Source organism: Lactuca serriola, chromosome 2 (assembly GCF_051521515.1).
Source record: "Lactuca serriola cultivar US96UC23 chromosome 2, Lser_US96UC23_V15, whole genome shotgun sequence".
Lineage (NCBI taxonomy): Eukaryota > Viridiplantae > Streptophyta > Magnoliopsida > Asterales > Asteraceae > Lactuca > Lactuca serriola.
The window spans coordinates 170,989,018-171,008,285 of NC_136409.1; the positions used below are offsets into that span (position 1 = coordinate 170,989,018).

A 19,268-nucleotide genomic window follows, 5' to 3' on the forward strand; every position below is an offset into this window, starting at 1 on the left:
TAAAACTATACCCTTTATCATCAACAAGAGAACGTTTGCTTGGTCTGTACAATAGTCATAGAACCTAGGAATAATGTTAGCATATTCACGTACTCGCGCAGACAGCATGGCTGGTTTTCATCACCCTGGAGACCCCTACTTCCCTAATCAGGGAAACAACGGGTGGCTAGAGGAGGAGGAGGAGCCTGAGGAGGAGCAGCAGGGTATCCAGTTTCATCAGGCCTTAGTAGCTCACGGGATGCTTGTGGATGAGCCAGGAGAGAATCCAGGTGAAGCACACGATGTCGGACCCGACGAATACGTAGACACTAACTACGAGTTTGGAGGACTCGACAGTGACGACGAGGAAGGTCAGGCTGGGGACCAGGACCCCATCCCGCCATGCGAGGACGAGGCACAACCAGACCACCCTGCTCCACCAGCGAACCCCCCAAGAGAGAACCGTTCCCTCGAAGCTGAGATCGCCGCACTGCGACAACAGCTGTATGCTATGGAGGCTCGGGCAGTGCAAGCAGAGCATGAGAGGGATGAGGTTATAGGAGACATGGCAGAGATGGCACAGCTACTGGCACAACATTTCGGCATATGACCTCGGCACCACCTCCTGACGCAGCTCATCGCGGTTAGGGATAGACTTATCATAGTAGGATATTAGGAACTATGTTATGTACTCCGGCTCTATGTTTAAGTGACTACACTACTCATGGAGCCGTTATGCTGTCGGATTAGTGTTACTTATGTATGCTCTTACGAGAAAATTTTCTTGTACTAAACACGGATAATATTAATAAACTTTTGGGTGTTTTGCTATGATATTCTCAGTTGTTATGTGTTGAGACGTTATGATTATATGTTCGATGGTAGTAATGTTTAGGTTCGTATCATACACCTAGTTAGTAGGGTCGCAACCTCACAGAAACCACGTACACTCAACATCTTTCCGTTTCATGACAGAAAGATGCCTCGCCCAGCTACTCGCGGAAATCCCGAACCAACCCCGCCCGAAGTTGACTCCACTGCTTTCCAGGCAGCCGTGTCTGCTGCGGTCACAGCAGCTATGGCACAACTTCACCGAGGGAACAACGGAGGAGGTAACGGGCAAGGATCCGGAAGTTCGAACAACGGGACGAACCAAGGACTCACTAAAACGTGCACCTACAAGGATTTTGCGAACGCTAAACCCCGAACTTTCAACGGCACTGGAGGAGTGATCGCTCTAAGGCGATGGATCGAGAAGGTAGAGTCGGTATTCGAGATATGCGAGTGCCCCGAGCAGATGAAGGTGAAGTTCGCGGCCTGCACTTTCGTGGACCAAGCACTCACTTGGTGGAATGGTCACGTAGAAGCTATGACACTCCCTGTCGCCAACTCTATTCCCTGGGCAGAAATGAAAGAGATGTTGACGGCTGAGTACTACCCCCGAGGTGAAATACAGAAGATGGAGCAGGAACTATGGAATCTCACGGTGCAGAATGGGAATATCGATGCTTACATATCGAGATTCAGTGAACTATCTCTGTTGTGTCCGGGTATGATCACATCAGAGGGAAAGAAGATCGAACGATTCATCTGGGGACTGACATCCCCCATTCAAGGGAATGTGATAGCTGCGAACCCTGAAACTTTTGACAGTGCGAAGAGATTGGCAAAGAGGCTATATGATCATAACCACAAAAAGGGCGAGAAACCGGTAGAGACTGAGAAGAAGAAGGAGAGTGATGGTAAGAAAGGATGGAACAACAAGAGGAAGGGGCGTCAGGGCCCCGAGACCTCTAAAAAGCAGCAAACGGTGGCAGTTAACGCTGTCACTGCGCCGGTCCCAGTCACATCACATGCTCCAGCCTCAGCTGCTTCAAATGCTTCAAGACCCTATTCCGGTAATTCTCCCAAGTGCAATAAGTGCGGGTTCCATCACCATGGAGAATGCAAGGAGTTCCATTGCACCAGTTGCAACCGAAGGGGACACACTGCAAGGTTCTGCAGGACTTATCCTTCTCAGAACCAGAGTCAGGGAAACAACCAGAACAACAACAACCCCCGCAATAACATCAACACCAATACCGGCGGCAACAACGCAGGGCCTAGCCACACCTGTTTTGGGTGTGGAAGGACGGGGCATTTCCGTCGAGATTGCCCTAACAACAACAACAACTCAGGAAACAGAGGAGCAGGAAGAATGCTGACTATGGGTCAGAGTGATGCAGTTCAAGACCCCGCAATTGTGACCGGTACGTTTCTCCTAAACCACACTTATGCATGCATCTTATTTGATACCGGAGCGGAGCGAAGTTTCGTAAGCGAGAAGTTTAAACATTTATTAAAACAACAACCCTAGAAGCTAAATGAAACCTATACGGTGGAAATGGCCAATGGGAAAACCGAATCCACTAGGGAGATCTACATCGGATGTACCCTAACCCTCAACCAACACGTCTTACGAATAGATCTGATGCCAGTATCAATTAGGAGTTTCGATGTGATTATCGGCATGGATTGGTTAAGCCCCCACCATGCTGAGATTATGTGCCATGAGAAGGCCATTCGCCTTCGTCTCCCAAATCACGAAACCCTAGTAATTTACGGAGATAAACCCAGTACGAATCTTCGTCTCATCTCGTGCATCCAAGCACAAAAACACTTGCGAAAGAACAATTTGGCGTTCTTGGCTCACATAGTTGACAAGACCAAAGAAGAAACTAACATCCAAGACATTCCTGTAGCGTGTGAATTTCCGGACGTGTTTCCCGAAGACCTTCCAGGAGTACCCCCAGAGAGACAGGTTGAGTTCCGAATCGACCTCGTTCCAGGAGCAACTCCTTTCGCTAAATCGCCATATCGGTTGGCACCTGCTGAAATGCAGGAATTGTCCAGCCAACTCAGTGAGCTTCTGGACAAGGGATTTATCCGACCTAGCTACTCGCCGTGGGGAGCTCCGGTGCTCTTTGTCAAGAAGAAGGACGGATCTTTCAGAATGTGCATCGATTATAGAGAGTTAGACAAACTCACTGTCAAAAACCGCTACCCACTCCCACGAATCGATGATCTATTCGACCAGCTCCAAGGAGCTAGTTATTTTTCTAAAATAGATTTACGGTCCGGATACCATCAAATCAAATTCCGAGAAGAGGATATTCCTAAAACCGCCTTTCGAACCCGCTACGGACATTATGAATTCGTCGTAATGCCCTTCGGTCTAACAAATGCACCCGCCGCATTCATGGACCTAATGAATCGAATCTGTCGACCGTTCTTGGACAACTTCGTCATCGTGTTTATCGACGACATCCTCGTCTATTCTCGAAACAAAGAGGAGCATGGCCAACACCTCCGACAGATCCTAGAAACTCTGCGAACGGAAAAGCTATACGCCAAACTCCCCAAGTGCGAGTTCTGGCTCCGGAGTGTTAATTTCCTAGGCCACGTAGTTAGCCAAGACGGAATTCATGTGGATCCCTCTAAGGTCAAAGCGGTGGAAGGATGGTCAACTCCGACTACGCCCACCGAAATTCGTCAGTTCTTAGGCCTAGCAGGCTACTATAGGAGATTCATCCAAAACTTCTCTAAGATCGCCAAGCCGCTTACCTTGCTTACGCAAAAGAGCGTGCCATTCAAGTGGACAGACCGACAAGAGATTGCGTTTCGAACCTTGAAGCAAGCCCTCTGTAGCGCTCCTGTGCTATCTCTACCCGAAGGAACGGAAGATTTTGTAGTCTACTGTGACGCGTCGAATCAAGGCCTAGGTTGCGTTCTCATGCAACGTGGAAGAGTGATAGCATACGCGTCCCGCCAACTAAAGACACACGAAGTAAATTACACGACCCATGACCTAGAACTGGGAGCCGTGGTCTTCGCTCTGAAAATTTGGAGGCACTACCTGTACGGCACAAAGTGCACCATCTTCACGGACCACAAGAGCCTCCAGCACATCTTGAATCAGAAGGAGCTGAACATGAGACAACGAAGATGGATGGAATTGTTAAACGACTACGAATGCGAGATCAAGTACCATCCAGGCAAGGCCAACGTAGTAGCCGATGCCTTAAGTCGGAAGGAGTACTCTAATCGTCGTACGAAAACGCACTCGATAACCATTCAGTCTCATCTGGCCACTCAAATTGCATCAGTTCAGGCAGAGGCTATGAAAGCGGAAAATAGAATTAGCGAGGCATTACGCGGAATGGAGAAGAACCTGGAAGTCAAAGAGAATGGGGTATACTACTTCATGAACCGTATTTGGGTCCCAAGAATCGGAGGATTTAGGGAGACCGTTATGAAGGAAGCCCACAAGACACGATACTCCATTCATCCCGGTTCGGACAAGATGTATTTGGACATCAAGCAACACTATTGGTGGCCTAACATGAAGGCGGAAATCGCGACTTATGTTGGTAAGTGCCTTACGTGCGCCAAAGTAAAAGTGGAGTACCAGAAACCTTCCGGATTGTTACAGCAACCGGCAATCCCTGAGTGGAAATGGGAGGGGATTTCTATGGACTTCGTGACCAAGCTGCCCAAGACGTCGGACGGACTGGACACCATATGGGTAATAATCGACCGACTGACGAAATCTGCCCATTTCCTACCAATCAAAGAGTCCTACAAGATGGAGAGACTGACGCGGTTGTACCTACGAGAGATCGTAAGACTCCATGGAGTGCCAAAATCTATCATCTCGGATAGGGACAGTAGGTTCACGTCGCGGTTTTGGCAATCACTCCACAAGGCAATGGGAACTCATCTCGATATGAGCACCGCGTATCACCCACAAACGGACGGTCAAAGCGAACGAACCATTCAGACGCTTGAAGACATGCTTCGTGCTTGTGTGATAGACTTTGGAAAGTCTTGGGATACCCACCTGCCGTTGATCGAATTCTCATATAACAATAGTTATCATTCGAGCATCAAGGTGGCCCCTTTCGAAGCACTGTATGGGCGTAAATGTAGATCACCGTTATGTTGGGCTGAAGTAGGTGACACCCAGCTAGCAAGAACGCATACGTCGAACAGGACACTAACAGGACCAGAGATTATTCGCGAAACCACAGAGAAGATCGTTCAGATCAGAGCTCGATTGCAAGCGTCGCGTGACAGACAAAAGAGCTACGCCGACAAACGACGAAAGCCCTTAGAATTCCAGGTCGGTGATCGAGTATTGTTGAAAGTCTCACCCTGGAAAGGGGTTATACGTTTCGGAAAACGGGGAAAGCTGAACCCGCGATACATTGGACCTTTCGAAATCGTCGCCCGAATAGGTTCGGTAGCCTACAGACTACAACTACCCGCGGAACTAAACGGTGTACACCCCGTGTTTCATGTCTCTAATCAGAAAAAGTGCCTATCAGATGAAACCCTTGTCATTCCTCTTGACGAAATCGAAATCAATGAGAATCTCCTGTTCGTCGAAGAACCAATCGAAATCATGGACAGGGAGGTGAAGCGTACTAAGCAGAGCCGCATCCCGATCGTGAAGGTACGGTGGAACGCAAAGCGTGGGCCAGAATTCACATGGGAACGCGAAGATCAAATGAAGCAGAAGTACCCTCACCTATTCTAGCATTCTCAAATCTAGCTTTCAAACAGAATTTCGGGACGAAATTCCCTCTAACGGGGGGATGATGTCACAACTGGAAATTTTGAGCCATGTAATCTATACATTCAAGTAAATGTGAATCAAAAACTTCAATCAAATACATCATACAAGTACTACAAGTAGTCATCAAACAATTGGAAAACCCTAGAAGTTCTTGTTAAGTCTATTTTGGACTAGAACTTCCTTATTGGATCCAAACGGACCAATAAGCTTCCAATTAGACTATCATGGGCTTAGAACCCTAATTGGGCTCTAATTGGACCCACATTTATTTATTTCAACATTTTGGGCCATGTTGGGCCTAGAAGGAAATGAATTAAAAGCCTTGATACATGAATAATCTAAACTAGTCCAATAAAAATGGAAAAATCATACCACACTCCTTTAGACTTAAAACACACCCTAATTAACACTAATATTGGGCTTGGGAGCAAAAAGCCCAAAAATTTCCTTTTCCTTCCATGTTTTCGGCCCACATCAAGCCCAAGAGGAGGGTTTGACTTTCCCATGCCACCTCATTATTGTCCATAGGATTTCCATGCAAAATATTCCCTTTTCCCATGCAAGTATCACTTCAAAATCACCTCACTCCTTCCTCTCTCTCACTCTCGGCCGAAACACACACACACACTCACAAATCTCTCAAATTCTCTCTAGATTACTCAAGAACACTCCCTTCTCCCCTCTCCAAAAATCTCGAAAATTAGGAGGCATTCAAGAAGAAATCTCCACAAAATTCTTCATCTAAGGTAAGAGTTGCTTGAATCTATGAACTAAATTCTTTTTTTTTATCAAAATCCTTTCCTAATCTATGCAAAAATCGTGATCTTGCATCCTAGAACCCTCTCAAAACTCGAGATCTTCATCAAAGGGAGCTAAGGCCAAAAATCACTTCATTTTCCTTCCATTTTCTTTGCAAAACCGAGCCCCCACACCCAAGGTGAGCTTCATACCCCCTATTTTCTGTTTTTATGAGTTTTGTGGGGGGGGGAATACAAGTGAAAGTGTAGATCTATATGTGTTTTGTATGCCTTGTATGATTTCCATGCTTATATGTATGCTTTTGTGTGTTATAATGTTGGATCTAGCCATAATACCCCTCAAAACCGAGATATATCTTGTGAAAAATGATTTTAGCTTCAAATATATTTCTACATACAAAGTGTTTAAAGAAAAATGGTTAAATGGTTTAGTAACAATTTTCTTTGGATTAAAAACACAAATTTTGGGCCTAAAATGTGAAAAATACAAAATTAAGGGTCCAAATTGGCATATCACGAATTCTACTGGATGAAGTGTGCCAAAACAGTTTCCATAAATCAATTTCTGGAAATATACTCATTTAGGGGATTAAAAACATAAATTCCAAGCTTAATGGGCTAAAAATGACATTTTTGGCCCAATGAGGCCCATTATGCGAATTTTTCTGTTTTGGAGGGCCAAAATTGTGATTTTCTGTAAAACAGTGGACTATAAGTGTTCCAAATCCTTTTCAAAGGTTTAAAATGCTTTTTAAATTTAAAAAGGACCAAAGTTGCAAAAAATTTCCAATTTGGGCCAAAATTGTCAAAGTTGCGAAAAGAAGGGATTAAAACCGAGAAAACTGCATTTTCAGGGACTTAAACTGTTTTCTATGAAAAATATGCTGAAAAATATTAATTTCAATAATTTTTGGTGTTAAAATGTCAAGAAAATTAATTTAAGGACCAAACCGGGAAATATTAAATAAAAGGGGTGAAAATGTAAATTTTACAAATAATGAGGGGCTGAAAACAGAAATATTTCAAGGCTAATTCAATATACACAATTTGATTAAATAATAGCATCGTGACTATCGACGAAATACAACACATTACAATACCAAAAGTCGTTGTTAAACGAATTGGCTCGGTCTCGAGCCAATAGAAATCTACAACTACTAACTCTACGACACTACGGTTCATATAAATAACGTTTGGGAACTTAGCTTACATACGAGTGTGCACAGACGTCTACGCACCATCTTCGGGCCCCAAAAGTGTAAAATCTTGCTTGTTGGGCCTAGCTAGCCCAATGACCTGATCTTAAGGCCCGAAGACGCATATTTTCTACGAAGTGTTGAGTTTCACCGACTCGGCACAACGTAGAGGGACTTTCAATGGCTTGTATACCACTGGTACCCAAGGGTCCTTGGTATTGCTAGAAAAGTCTGCATATTTTACGAGGCGGGTCGGGGACCCCTCGCACGCATATTATCCCCAACCGATTAAAAGAGTCATCGAGGCCTTCGTGTCCTCTTACTCTTCGGATGTGGGACGACACATAGTCAGGGCGGCTGGATAACGTGATTTGTACGAACGACGCCTTCGGGATCGTTAGTACTACTATGAACCGGGCGTTTGTGTAATGCGGGTTTGTAGTAAATAATCATGCTCAAAAATAATCCAACGTCGCCTGGGAATGACACTCCTATCTTTGTAATGGTTTCAACGCAACATAACGGTTTTTCAAAGGATTAGGAAAACATCGGGTTTTCCTAGGTTTTTCAAACATATCGGATTCGAAACGCATATAATTTTTAATAAACAATTTTCACAAGTATAGAAACAAACATGCATACCTATGGATCTCCACAAACATTTTCGAAAGTTTTTCATTTCAGAAAATATCGGATTTTCTGGTGGTTTTCAAACAATACAAACATTGGATTTCAAACATTACTTATGAACTCACCAACATTTCATATGTTGACGTTTTTCAAAATACTTGTATTCTCAGGGAACCAGTGAACCAAGGGAAATCATATTCAGTGACGGTTGCAGTTTATCTATGTATGAATTGAACAATTTAATTTTTGGGAATGTAATGTTAACCAATGAATTTCATGTAAACACTACTGGTTGTACTGTATTGATGAATGGTGACGAATGTTGTTATGTTTCATATATATTCAATGTCATGGTATACAATTGAGTCACGACAGCCCCCGGACGTTTCCGCCGTCTGGTTCGGGGGTGTGACAGTGTGGCCTTAGGCTGCCACGAGGTGGGGACTTACGGATAATTAGAGATTATTTTGGCATGTTGTGCTTGCGGTGTGGCCAAATCTACCCATGAGAAAACCATGATTATTTATGATGAAAAGCCGGAGAAAACCTAAAATTTCATTCCTACCCAAAAAATCAAACGATTGACTGTTGTGAACTTTTCGACTCACCAAGATTTAATCCAATGTGAAGAATTTAATCAAATGTGAAGGATTTGATCAAATGTGGAAGTTTAAGTGAACACTTCATCCCAAGGAATGAACACTGGAATTTTAACAACAAAAGAATTTATGTTGGCTACTACCAATGATTCTATCAGGAACTTCATTATGGTAGCCCAACTATCAACTACATTAACACCAAAATGAAACAAAGTCCAACTGGAAAGATAAGCAAGAGATTGTGTTCCATATGTTGGAACAACTATGGTGTTACGCACCAATCCTACCTTTTCGAAAGAACAGAAAACCTATTCGTACACAACGACATGTACATAATGGATTAAGGTGCACATAGGTAAATTGAGATGAGGTTTGCCTCTGCTATTGGTTGAAGGACATAAATGAGAAATTTATTGTCATCATGATGTGTGAGATCTGCTAACATTGTAATAAGATTTACATGTTAGAAAATATCTTGAGCCGAAAAGAACGTACTAGACCCTACTGAGTACAAGTATTATCTATGACCGTCCATTCAAACTTACATATCAAGTTCGAAAAGTTTTACTCGAGATTCTAAGAGAGAAAAGCTTTGTGAGTGAAGCTCTGTGAAGACTAGATAAACATGTCAAGCTCAGGGATGACGGAACACGATACTTTATGAGCCAAATTTGTACTCCTAAGTACAGTGAACACGTAAGCATAGTTTTGAATAAAGCTCACATGTTAAATGGTCCTATTCATCGATGCTATGACCTAATGTGCTTAGATTTGAGAGAATTGAAGTGATGAACATACATGAAAGCAAAGATTACCATTTGAAGACTTATATGGGTGAGAGTGTCAACCCTAGATGTATTAAACAATGATTGGAGATACAAAACTGAACAAAGAGCATGCAAGTGATGCGCTGGATTTTGATCCAAAATTCAATCAAGAGATCACAAAAAATATTATGTGAATAGGAAAGAGATTACAGATTATACACAAATGACAATAGAGTTATATGAATAAAAGATGTAAGCCTATTGACTTCCAAGTCAGAGACTGTGTAAGCTTTAAAATGCCTTCTCTTTTAGAAGAATAATTTGGCTTAGATAACGAGTCAAGTTAAACCACGACTCAAAGGACCTTCGAGATTTGTAGACAGAATTTGGTCCTAATATTTACATCAAGTTATCTCGAAAACTAAACGATGTGCACAACACTCTTTCATACGTTAAATCTCAAGGAGTGTCAGTCCGATGACACACTTGTTATCTCTGTTTCAATGAAGTGAGCTAGGAAACTATGAGAATATTTCATAATTGGGAAAGTACACGCGATTAAATTGTATATAAAACTCGATGATCTTTAAAATATTTGATTCGGTCATATACCATATTCCTTATTTAGTGGTGACTTGTGGTAAAGTCATATAATGGATCAGTTATCTAATCTAGAGCTACGCGGCTTAAATCGACTTTAGAAAGATCATGTATGGATCAAGCGAAAAGAAATCATCACCGGTTGTTTTATAATATTTTTATCTGCACGTTGAATTTCGGGACAAAATTTCTTTCAATAAGGAGATAATGTAACAATTGGTAAAAATTGGTCAGAGTTCAGCGGTCAATCCACCGTGAACCGATATGTATTAATAACCAATTGTGTGTAATTTTATGTTTCTAATGTATGTTAAATATATTATATTTATAATTCCTTTTAGAACATCCTAAGATACTTAAACCGTCTATGTTGAAGATTGAATAAAAAAACCAACAAAAATGAAGTCTATTTGTGGTGTTAAAAATAAATTTTTTGCATTAAATATATTTGAGAGTTATGGATAAGAAATTTGAGTAGATTACGTTCTCCTGACTTCATGGAAATAATGAAAGTCCAAAACAGAGGTCGTATGAGAAAGTTACGCCTCTTTAAAATTACAAAAATCAATATTTATTTGATTTTACTTAAAACAAACCGTGCACTGTTTCTTTTGGGATAGCTACAAGCCTCGTAAATTATTACTGAACACATTTTTAAATTAAGACTATGGTCTATTATTTTATTATAATTTTATAATTTTTATCATCGACCAAAATCAAATTCGAAATATAAGTCGAATCTGATCCATTTAATTGCAAAACTTTAAACGCTAATTCACGGAGTTTGGTATCTCGGAATCAAATTCTGTCCGCGTTTCTGAAATCACAACGACGTGGGCAATCTATAGACAATTTCATAAAAATATTATGGAGTCAGGATCGATGTCACAAGAACCGAGAATCAAAGATTGCATCATAAAATAAATAAACAAATAAAATACACCATTTGATTTTACATCAAATATCTCTTAAAAATCTAATCTTTGTAAAACAAATCAATTAAAATCCAATAAAATCTTGTAAAATAATAAAATTTTTTTTCAAAACCCCCCTCGTTGTAGAATCAGTGAAGAAGAAGATTTGGGCCGGCAATTCTTCGCCGGCGGTGGCAGTCCCAATCCTTCAGCCCCTCTCAGCCACCTACAGATCGTGCAACACACCACTCCACCATAGACTACTCTCTGTTGCTTGTTCCTTCGTGTTTGTTACCTGCAACGAGAAAGAAAAACAGTTGAAAGAAAACCACCGGAGGTGAAGCTGCAATTCCGATCACTAAGAAGACTAAAACCCACATCCCCCTCTCTTATTCCTTCTTCTCCTCCTTCGATTGCTGCCAAGAACAACCAAGAGGGCAGTAGCGCATTTCTTCTTCGTGTTTCCTTCTTCCTGCCAAGCAATCAAACCCAAACACTTCAAAAACCCCATCGATTTTATATCAAAACAATCAAAACCACACATGTTGCTGATCCCGTTCATTTTTTTCTACTGAAGAAGAACCACCCAAACGCCCTAGCTACCATGATCGATGATTGTCCTGCTAGCCATGGCTGCTTCCGTTCATCTTCTTCTATTCGGTCAGTCCAGAAATTGAAGACCCGTTTTGACTTCTACCTTAGTTCTTCTACACAACCGGTCAAAGAACGGAGGCGCTCCTTTTTCTTCATGATCGGTCGACGACCGAAGGCAAATTCCAGGCATCGGAGGCGCTCCATCTTCTTCGGGAGATGACGACCGCCATCAGGCCTCGCAGCCATCTCGTTTTCCTTCGCAACTCCTTCCAAGACTGGAGACGAGCAGCCACGCTGCTTCGTCTCTTTCTTCTAGTCCGAAGTCACAGCCGCCTCGCTGCTTCGATCCTTCTTCTTCGGTCTAGTCGAACGACGGAGGCCGCCACCGATTGCGAGTCGAGCGACGAACCATCGTGCTCCCTTCTGGTCGCCGATTGCCCCTTCGCGTCTATAATCGACTTCCTTGGTGACCTCCTTTGGGAACGATTCATATCCTCTACCCCATCAAAACAAAAGAGAGTAAGAGTCGGGGGCTTCTGAGCCCTAAGTTGAAGTCATTTTATGAAATGACTAAAATGTCCGCACCGTTAAATCCTTTATTCAAATTAGGTCCCAATCTCCAAAAGGTAATTCCATTTATTAACAAACAGCCCCTCATTTGGCTATTTTTAACAGTATGAATCTAAATCTTCAAACTTTGAATAAAAAAAATAACCATTTGAGCCCTTCCTTTGAAATTATTTTTACCAAATTAGTACCGGATAGTTCAAATTCGTTACTAATATATATTAAACTAAATGAAAGAAAGTTGAAAATGAAATATACATTAAAGACAAAATAGTTATTAAATCTTCACGACATCAAATCCAAAACAAAAACCTTTTAAAATAACAAATGTGCAACTTTAAAACTAGTTTGTAGCCAAAGAATACAACATGCTCAAATGTAACATCCGAACCATTCATACTTATTGCTTCCGTCACTTAAGACATGCTCAGATTGACAGCTAAATTCAAGACCAACAATCCTCGACAAATTTATATGTAGAAATATAAGACGAACCATTTACGCTCATTGCCTCCTCCACACCTTCCTTTAACTTCTTTACTTTCTTTCTTATCGCTTTTCCTTCTTCACCCTCTATCAAACACTTCACCATCTTCTCTACCTCCTCCCTCCCGACCACTTTCTTCGTCGGCAACACCTCCGGCCTCACCACCACCTTCAGCTCCTCCCGTCAGCATCGTTGCATTCATCCTCTTTTCTGCATACAACGCCCATGCAATCATCGCTACCCCACTGCCAATGCTCTCTAACGTTGAGTTCCATCCACAGTGTGTCAGAAACCCCAATCAACGCGTGGTTCAAAATCTCCACTTGTGGGGCCCATGAATGCAAAACAAAACCCATTTTCTTGGTTCGGTTCAAGAACCCGTCTGGAAGATAATCTGCTTGATCATTTTGTTCACCTGAATGACCAGATTCGAAAAAAGACCCATCTTTAATATGTCCAGCAGGTGGTCGGACGACCCAAACAAATCTTTGTTCGCTCAGCTCCAATCCCCAAGCCAGCTCTGTAATTTGCTCGGATGATAATGTTCCACCGCTTCCAAAGGACACGTATACGACTGACCTTTCTATCTGTCTATCTATATATATTTACTAGATGTAAAACTCATATATTACACAGGTTATTAAAAAAAATATTAAATATCAAAGTGTAAATAATAACCATTTTTTAAAATAAAATTTTGAAAAAAGGAATAAAAAAAGATATTAATTGCAATTTACTCTCACATTTATTACATTTATACTTTACATATATAAGTATAAATATTACGTGGCTTTTTAATTTTAAAATTAAAAAAAAAAAAAAAAAATTGACATGTAGATATTATTTATTTCAAAAATATCACAAAATGATAAATGTTAAAACTCATAAAAGATTGACATGTGTCAAAATAAACTTCCATTTATTATAATAGATAATAGAGATATTTTCTTCAACCACATTCATTTGAAACCCCAAACTTTTCAGCTTCTTTTTAAATTAATACATTAAATCTAATATTATTATAAATTCAATATTAATTATGTATTCTATATATAATATATATAGTTTGTTAATCTAAATATGATGTTTAATTCAAAACATAATTTTTTTAATATATTCAAAACCTATTTTTTCTAAATAGTTAAAAAGTTTTACTAGAAGATCTAAATAAAAATGTCAAATTAACAAAAAAAAAGTTGATTAAAAATTATTTTCATAATAATAATTTTTTCCTCAATATTGATAGTTTAAATTAAATTAAAAAAATTAAGAGTTTAAATATAAAACACGTATCAAAAGATAGTTTTAAAATTTATTAAAAATAATAAAGGTATAAATAGATGTTAAAGATAAAACCTACATTGTAATTCCAAATTCACACACAACATACAAATATATTTCATTGAAATAATATCAGAGTAGTTGTGAGACCCATATATTAAATAAGTTAATTTAAAAAGAAATAGTTAAATATAAAGGTCAAAATATTTGAAAACTTTGAATTTATAAGAAAAATAATGAATTATTATATTGAATTTATTTATCTTTTAAATTAAAAAAATAATTTAAATAAAGAAAACATACTAATGAGCTTTAATTTTGAAAATTTTGAAATTAAAAGGTAAGTTTATTAATGAAATTAATATCCATATATTACTACATTTATTGTAATTATTACATTAAAATATTATGTGAAATTTAATAAAATAGAAAAATTCATATAATGACATGTGGAAAAAAAATTCAAAATAACCACAAAATTACATTAGCAAATTGAAAGAAAGTGTGACAAGTTGCAAAAAGCTTTCATTTATTAGAGAGGATAAAATATGTCTATCTAAATTGAGTTTTGTTTTTATTTTCACGGATAGTAGCTATTAAGATAATGCAACTTTAAATAGAATAATATGAGATCTATTATTTGATAGTCATAAATTGATTAGGAAAATAATTTCGTACATCCATGTTTCATAATGCTATCATTTATTTAAAATATTTAGAATGTTTTATAACAAATTATATATATATATATATATATATATATATATATATATATATATATATATATATATATATATATATTAAAATTATCCTACCTTAGCAACAGTAAAGTGGCTAAGGATTTGGCAAAAATGGTCCTTCCTTTATATATACATGTCTACTTTTGGCTTTCTTTTTCCGTCTTTGTTTTTTGTGCACTTTCTGCCATTTGATCGATTTTTGTTGCTACGTGTTTGACGCATGTTGTCTTCACCGTTTTCCCACCTAATCACTTTTGGATTGCTAGCGTTTTTTTCCGATCTCATGGTTCCACCGGTAATTCTTCATTACCGACTGCTTTTATCTATCTTCCACCCGAACTTCTATCTTTCACTCGAATCCATCTTCTACACCTCGCCTGCTTCCCACCGCCACCACAATTCTCGATTTTACGTCTCCTTTAGATTTGAGAATGACCTACATCAATACTTCTTCAGGATTCGGAAACCGTCCGACATCGATTACACTGCAAACCTCTGATTATCTACAAGAAATAGTTATATCAGATTTATGACTTCATGATTTCTTCGTGCGTTACTTCTTCTTCTTCTTTTGTTGTTTATATAAGCATTTTGACAAATGTATCTGGGTTTATGCCGGTTCATCAAACATGACCAACAAAAACCACAAAATCAAGGCTAAATATGAACCGGTTCATATTGAACGTCAGTCTTTCAGCTTTGCAACCGTCACACCTGCAGAATCATGTGATTGAACATGAAAAAGGGGACGACTTCCTTACTACAGGTTTGGGAAGTGGGTTTTGGATGACAAACATGCCTATAAGGCGTTCGATGAAATGTCTGAGCCAATTAATGTATTTATTCCGCCTTACTTTACTTGATTCAATAGTTAATTAGATTTGTTTGATCATCTATTTTCTTATTTTGTTCAGGCTTCCTTAGCGGGATACAATTACAGCTTTTGAGGTGTAACCCGAGTTTGTTTTCCAGTTATTAGAAAAAGAAAGAGGTATCCATTATAGCTATTAAAACTACCAACTTTTGAAAGGGGTAATCTGATTTTTAGTATTTCAATAATAAGATGAACCAATCAGCTTAAAGGAGTTGTATGTGACATTATTTTGATAGAACATCTAAAACTGATTGTGTGGTACCTAAAGAGTCCAATAGTCTGAAACAAAATTGATTTATCCATCCATTGAAGATTAATAAGAATAACTTCATCATTTAGTTAACATTCGTAAAACTTACTCATTTTCATATTTAGAATCAATACTAATTTAACTCAATTCAATTCATTTTTCTTGTTTCTAAGCACATTGAAACACCCTATTGTTCATATGAAGTGCATGTGTTAGAACATATCTTTTATTTCTCAACCCATGATAATTTTGAAGTTGAAAAAGGTACCATTTTTGATCTTTTAGGAGTGTTTGTATGTACAAGTTAACCAAATTTATATTTGTTTACGGGAACACATATTTTTTTTAGCATAGTGCATTGAATGAACTTATTCCAAAGTGCAGACAAGAGGAGGTACATTTTAATGACAAGATTTCATATGTAATTTATATATATATATATATATATATATATATATATATATATATATATATATATATATATTACTTTATTTTTTTTCATTATAACAGTTGAGGCAAAACATATTTGCGGAATTACAGCCGATGCAAACACTCTGTGTAAGTTAAAAATCATTTTTTTTGGTAATATTATATTAAAAAGCGTTTTTTATATTTCATAACATTTATTAGCATATGGTATTTAATTATTTTCTTATTCTAAATGATTTTTGTAACATATATTGTTTTAAATGATGGTTTTCTATTGTTAATAATACACAACTCCAAATGCATTGGTATGCATTAAAGATTCTGGTAAGGAGAAGTCGAAGCCTGCATATATGCTTTCAGATGGAAGATTAGAAAGAGCTGGAAGAGCCAAAAACTTACCTAAAAAAGTCAAAGATGGAGTCAAAGGTGTGGAATGACATCAAGAAAACACCCCTTCAGCCTCAATCATAGCAGTTGGTGATGAAATTCTGTAAGTTTCTTCATTATTATTTGTATTATTATTCTTATAATCTGTTATGTGTTGACTAATGTTTATGATTTCACATTGCTCAGTTCTGGAAAGATGGAGGATGAATTAAGACATTTGTTGTGTAGGAAGCTTCATTCTATTCGTTGGAGTGTTTCCCATATTGATGTTGTATCAAGTTATGATTTCACACTATTTACCGAATTACCCCTGAATTGACAGTTTATTTGTTCTATATAGGTAGATTATGTAGCTCAAGAAGTTGAAATCCAAAAGTCTAAAAGTTACATGGTATGCCATTTATCACATGTAAATGTGTAAATATGTATGTTATCATTTTTTATTTTTCATATTCTGAAATTGGTGAAATGAAATGTTAATAAAATAAATATTTATACAGGTTTTCTTATATGGAGGAGTTGGTCCATTACCTTCACATGTTTCCATTGCAGGAGTTGCCAAAACTCTTAATGTTTGTTTGGTGAGTCATTTGCATTTTATTTTCTTTTTATTTTATGAAATATATAATTATGGATTTTAATTTGAAATGTAATAATAATAATAATAATAATAATAATAATACAAAATACTATCAAAATTTCACCAAAGACAATCGTTAAAAATGACGAGGATCTCCGTCCCATATCATTTAATTATTTATTTCTCTGTGGCTACTTCTTTGGACATTAGGTGTGTAAAATTTTGTAATGGATTTAGAAAAGGATATCACTGATGTAGCGATCAATCATGCAAGGTAATTTCTTTCTTTTTTCCATTTCTAATATGTTAGGGGTCATGGGAGGACAAAGCTTGAGGTCAAGGATGTGGACGCGACAACCGTGTTTGGAATCGAGTTGTTTGCCAACATCGACAATATGAATCTTAGGAATAGTGAATTTACGATTTTTTAGCAGAATTGGTGTCTGTAAATATATGACACTTCTGGTCATTGCAGTCAAAACTTTTATATTTTTTAATAAAAACATGAAAAAACCGGTCCGAGGCAAAACCCGGGCTTTTCATCCTTGGACTTTCTACGTCTGTCATATTTATCGATTCGGAAACAACACCGAAAGCTTCTGCCCCCGCGTAGCGGGGGCAACCTTTCTAGTTAGTATAAAAATTATTAATTTAAAGTTACAAACAATAATATGTTTATTTTAATCATATATATTTTTCAATATTTTAATTATAATTGCACAATGCACAAAATATAGCCTAGTGTTTTATGTTTATCAGTTTTTGGCTTTTCCATCCATTTACTTTTTAAAATTTCACTTTGAACTTTGTAAATGTTATTTACACCATCCATTTTCTAAACTTTGGTGTTTATCATTTGTGGTATATACAATTTTATTTTCTTTAAGAACTTTCGCCCGTTAACCAAAAAACTATTTTTACGTGCTTATTTTTATATATGTGTCGGTATACATTTAAAAAGATCAACTTTTCAACATGAATTCAAAACTTTCATTCGTTAATTTTAAAAAATAAAATTACTTGTTCTTTCTTTATCAACGTGTTGATTTAAATTCAAGTTTGTCTACGTTTCAACGTAATATTTTTATGTTTATGTGCTTAATTTTTGTATGTTTCCTAGTATGAATCGGGTAATATATAATAATTTTTATTCGTTAACTTAAAAAAAACTAATTTTTGTGCATGTGTCAGTATAAATTCAAGGTGCTCAATGTTTCGACGTAAATGTAACATCTTGTTTCAAAAAGTTTCTTATTTCAGGAATAATGTGGACAATAGATGGATCAAGTAAAGGCCTTGAGATTCATGGGAATGAGGTTTAGGCCTTATCGGATGATGATAATGTTGGATAAATGATTAAAGCCTAGATTTTTATCTTGGAGTCGAAGGGTAAAATGGGAAAATGATGTTTCAGACTTCTTTTTGAATTAATGGTTTTAGTTCTATGTGTTCTAAGTCAAAAGTAATTAGATAGGGTTGTGGGCCTCGTCAATACCTTTCTGTTCATATAAAGAACGTTGAAAACAAATTTGAAACGAAGAATTTATGACTGTTTGAAGTTAGAGTGAAATTGGATGAAAACCCGTTCTCACGAGGTGAGAAGTAATTTTCACGATGTGAGAATCCTCACGAGGTGGGAATATATTCTTATGACATGAGAACTATACAGTCCAAAGCCCACAAAATTTTCAGGGCTTTCAAGGTGTTTAAAGGTAAGGATTCATGTTTTAGGGTGTTTTCTTAGCCTCGATCATATCTAGAACCTCTTGAGGGAAACCCCTAGCCTCTATTTTCTAGATTTGAGCCTCCCCACTCCTCTCTCATCCATTTTTTAGAGTTTTTGGTGGTTTTGGAGCAATGTTTTCATGCAAGATTGATCCTTGAAGCTTGGCAATTGAAGATCTCAGCTTTCATCTACCTTCTAGACCTTTGTAAGTTATAAAGTTTCAAGCTTTATTGCATTTCATCTTTGGATCTAAGTGTATTTTGTGTTTTGGTCCATTTTAATGAGTTTTGAAT

General features: G+C 37.8%; 1 protein-coding gene and 1 long non-coding RNA gene across 2 annotated transcripts; one reads left to right on the forward strand and one right to left on the reverse strand.

Moving 5' to 3' along the window:
* Positions 1-11,043: 11,043 nt before the first annotated feature.
* Positions 11,044-12,189, reverse strand: LOC145090584 (uncharacterized). The gene is made up of 2 exons (XR_013701658.1): positions 11,439-12,189; positions 11,044-11,355 (listed from the first exon to the last, which is right to left on the reverse strand). It is a non-coding gene; the product is annotated as an uncharacterized LOC145090584 (long non-coding RNA).
* A 4,273-nt stretch (positions 12,190-16,462) lies between these two features.
* Positions 16,463-17,793, forward strand: LOC145090585 (bifunctional cytosolic FAD synthase/FAD diphosphatase-like). Its single transcript, XM_079028729.1, has 5 exons — positions 16,463-16,772; positions 16,856-16,937; positions 17,010-17,060; positions 17,170-17,250; positions 17,560-17,793. Exons 2-5 carry the CDS (start codon positions 16,866-16,868, stop codon positions 17,581-17,583), a joined length of 228 nt encoding a protein of 75 aa, XP_078884855.1. The 5' UTR covers positions 16,463-16,772; positions 16,856-16,865; the 3' UTR covers positions 17,584-17,793.
* The last annotated feature ends 1,475 nt before the right edge of the window (positions 17,794-19,268 follow it).